The sequence below is a fragment of the Sinocyclocheilus grahami genome, unplaced genomic scaffold, assembly GCF_001515645.1.
Source record: "Sinocyclocheilus grahami isolate Dianchi unplaced genomic scaffold, SAMN03320097.WGS_v1.1 scaffold3.1, whole genome shotgun sequence".
Taxonomy (NCBI): domain Eukaryota; kingdom Metazoa; phylum Chordata; class Actinopteri; order Cypriniformes; family Cyprinidae; genus Sinocyclocheilus; species Sinocyclocheilus grahami.
In genome coordinates this window covers 8,751,135-8,754,955 of record NW_015505182.1, presented here as the reverse complement: position 1 = coordinate 8,754,955, position 3,821 = coordinate 8,751,135, and the positions used below count along the sequence as shown (strand labels likewise).

Below are 3,821 nucleotides of genomic sequence, written 5' to 3'. Positions count from 1 at the left end.
TTTACCATTAGCTTTTTCTTCAACATTACGTTAGCGGTGCACGCCATGCTTTCTCGCTCTCTCCATGTGCTGACAAAGATGCTAGAATTGATTTAGCTAGTCAGTGTCAGGCCTGTAATTGCTGTGCACCAGTGGGAATGAGTCTAAAGATAAGCACTCTTTCTATGTATTGATCTATACTGCCTGCTGCTGCATTGCATCTAAGGCACTGCAGCCTAATGGAAAAAAACAGCCTGCCACTTACCGGAGTCATCAACTTCATACGTCTCAAGTCAGATGCTTGGAAAAGGTTCAAATGAACGAGGGCATCAGTAGATCTAAAATTGGCCTGAATTTAACTTTGGATGATAAGATGATAAAGCTCAGTGTTATCAGAGATTTTCTCATTGAAAACTATTAATATTTGTTATAAATGGAGAGGTTTTGTTTCTTAGGGTCTAATCGTACATGCAGTGATCCTCAGAGGAAGGTTTTAATATTGCTCCTTTATATCTCAGGAGATATAATAAAAAAAGTTTTCTGTATCAACTTTGTCTCAAAAAAAATTCTTAAAATTCTATAGAAAAATAGAAGTAGACACAAACAAGTCAATAGTTGGCATGCAGTAAGACTGCAGAGCTATAAAATAAAAATTAGTTCATATTTGGTGTGGACGATATGGCAAAAATATATCACAATTTTTTCCATTTAATGTAATGGCTTTCTAGATCTCACGGGATTTTTCCTTCCTATGGACTGTATCTACTATGATCACACTTATTTTTTCTGTTTTTAAGATTTAGCACCTTGTAAATTAATTTCACCATTGAGTAGACTAGGTTCAGTCAAATTTTCCATAAAAAAAGACTATCAAATTGCAGGTAATGATCAAAAGCAAGAGATATCAAACAGATCTCATTTAAAAAAAAAAATCAATTTTCACAGCTTTACTTCCAGCATATTTTTCAGAAGATCTCTGGCTTATTGGGCTTTAATGTTCAATGAATGTTTGAACTAAAAAGTGTCTCTTTCTCAATAGCACTGGACTGTATTCACAGAGGTGACTGAAGTCTTTATCCTGGTGCCTGCTCTCCTGGGCCTGAAGGGGAACTTGGAGATGACCCTCGCGTCTAGACTGTCTACCGCGGTAAGTCCTTTAGTATCAAATTTACCACATGAGCTTTCCAATAGGAATGATTCAGTAATTTTTTTGAGGAAAAATAGCTTGTGTATTCTCTAGGTCAGCACAAGATGCAGATAAAAACATTGAGAAAAATGGGACCTTTAAATAAAATCAAGACTTTGAAAGGAATGCTGGGGGGAAAAACTATGTACGCAAGCATATTTATTGACTCAAATCACTGAGATTTTAAAATCTGAATCAGTCTGAATCATTATCTGAATTTCATGACGCAATTTCACTTGCATTGTATTCTTTCTTTTGTCTGGATGGTGACTAGTATATTTACTTTGTGCAACTTTCAGAGGTGTCTTTGAGTTTTATGTAACTTCAGCTTGAAAGTTACTTCCTGCTGTCAGAATTAATGCATTAATATTCTCCTTTAAAGGAAAATATTGGTATACCAGGGGTTAGAGTATTTTAATAATGAACCATCAGTGTTTTGTGTATGAAACGTGTGCTATTACATTTAATTCAAGCAATACAATTTTTAGCTAATAATAAAGCTGTCTTTCTCTTTCAACTTGCCTGCATAAACACTAGCAATGCCCTGGCAATGACCAATGTTATATTACTGTTCAAAAGTTTGGAGTCGGTCAGAATATTATTGTTTATATATTTTTTTTTTCAGCAAGGATGCATTAAATTGATCAAAAGTGACAGCAAAGACACTTATCGTTTTACAAAATTATTAAATGCTGAACTTTCTATTCATCAAAAAATCCTGAAAATGTCAGACTTTCCACAAAAAAAGAATCATGTGACACTAAAGATTGGAGTAATGATGCTGAAAAGTCAGCTTTGCATCACAGAAATAAATTACATTTATTAAGTAGAAAACAGTCATTTTAAATTGAAATAATATTTCACAAACATTACTGTTTTTACTGCATTTTTTATAAATGCAGCCGTGGTGAGAGGAAGAGACTTTAAAAAACATTGAACATTCTTCAGAATATGTTAAAAGTAAGTTTGTTTGCTCGTTTTCATTAGTTTTTAACTGTATCTCTGTACTCACCAATGTGAAAATTAAACATTTTCACAATGCTTCATTGTCCTTCGCTGCAGTATGTTAAAAGTAGGGTAATAACTTGGGTAGTCTGCCCTGTTCTCTGAAAGCTTAATAAAACATCATGTAGGACACTATGGTCAAATTAACATCATTTTAATCCTGTTAAGCACATGACCGTGCACTTCCCCTAGTTTCGCTCAGTACTCCTACACTCCGTGTGTCTCGGCTAGATGTGGATGTGCCAGGTTTGTGGCAAAGCCAGACATTCTTCTGGCCTGTGGTTCTCTGAGCTCCCACCACAAGATTACATATTTAATCATAACACATCCTTAAGCAGCCCACGTTAGTTGGTTAAATCTGGGAGCAATGCTGTCAGATGCCATTGTTTTTCATTATTTTTGAGAGCGATGATTTAAAGTAACTATAATTAGTCATCCCAAAGTTTAATTTTGTCATCATTTGCATCATTGCCTTTTCATGTCATTTTGGCCCTGTATACTTGTTTTAAGAAAATAATGTGGTGTAGGAACAACATGAGAGTAAGTCAATGATGTGAACTTTTGTTTGTTTTTAGGTGAACTGTACCTTTAAACTGTTGCTAATTACATACCTTGTTAAACACTACATTAGGTGCAAACCCACACTCAGGGAAAGTTCATCTACCTTTTGCTGGAATCCAGTGATTCACAAGTAATCAGGTGAGCAGAAAGTGTCAAGCCTGCGGTCTTGAGGTCGTCTGTGTGCTGTAAATCTACACTAAGTGCTCAGTTTCTCCTAGCCGCTGCTGATTATCAGCAGATTAAGAACACTGTCGGTTTCTAATGCTCTTACTTCAAAAAACAGAATGAATTCCTTTCGTAGTGTGAATTGGACCCACATTTTTCATTTCTTGCCTTTGAAAATGATTCCTCTTGTTCATAGTTGGTGTAGATTTTTGCTCGTCTCATCGTGGGTGTTTTTGGAGTATTACAAACTTGACCCATTTGAATAGCCCATCAAATGGTTTGACTAATTTTCAGTCCTGTGTCAATGTTTTTTGCAACAGAAACTTGGCGTAGGACGTATCAAAGGGCTTGTACTTAAAAAAAAAAAAAAAAAGTTTTAAAAGGGTTTACCTTTTTTTAAGATAGCTATGATTTGCTACTCTGTGGCAAGTGACATTCCTAGTGAGCATTTTATTGGACAAAGCTTAAGAGACTGTATAATGTCATCAATATTTTTGGCCCATTTTACTTAGAGAAACACTGTATAATTTAAATGTGTATATTTTCTCAATTTTATTTCGTCAACATGGCCACAAACAGGCCATGAATTGTTTTTTTTTTTGTGTGTGTGTGTTTTTTCGGGCTTGTACTTAAAAAAAAAAAAAAAAGCTTTCAAAGGGTTTACCCTTTTTTAAGATAGCTATGATTTGCTACTCTGTGGCAAGTGACATTCCTAGTGAGCATTTTATTGGACAAAGCTTAAGAGACTGTATAATGTCATCAATATTTTTGGCCCATTTTACTTAGAGAAACACTGTATAATTTAAATGTGTATATTTTCTCAATTTTATTTCGTCAACATGGCCACAAACAGGCCATGAATTGTTTTTTTTTTTGTGTGTGTGTGTTTTTTCAGAAAGAATGCATTAAATTGATCAAAAGTGAC

The 3,821-nt window shown here is 34.7% G+C and overlaps 1 protein-coding gene across 1 annotated transcript in view; it reads left to right on the top strand.

Moving 5' to 3' along the window:
• The first annotated feature begins 824 nt into the window (after positions 1-824).
• Positions 825-3,821, top strand: part of LOC107581089 (solute carrier family 41 member 1-like) — a 14,280-nt gene continuing 11,283 nt past the window's right edge. The window contains exon 1 of the mRNA XM_016266688.1: positions 825-1,126. Within this exon, the coding sequence (XP_016122174.1) occupies positions 1,097-1,126 (30 nt within the window). The 5' untranslated portion in view covers positions 825-1,096. The remainder of the gene's footprint in view (positions 1,127-3,821) is intronic.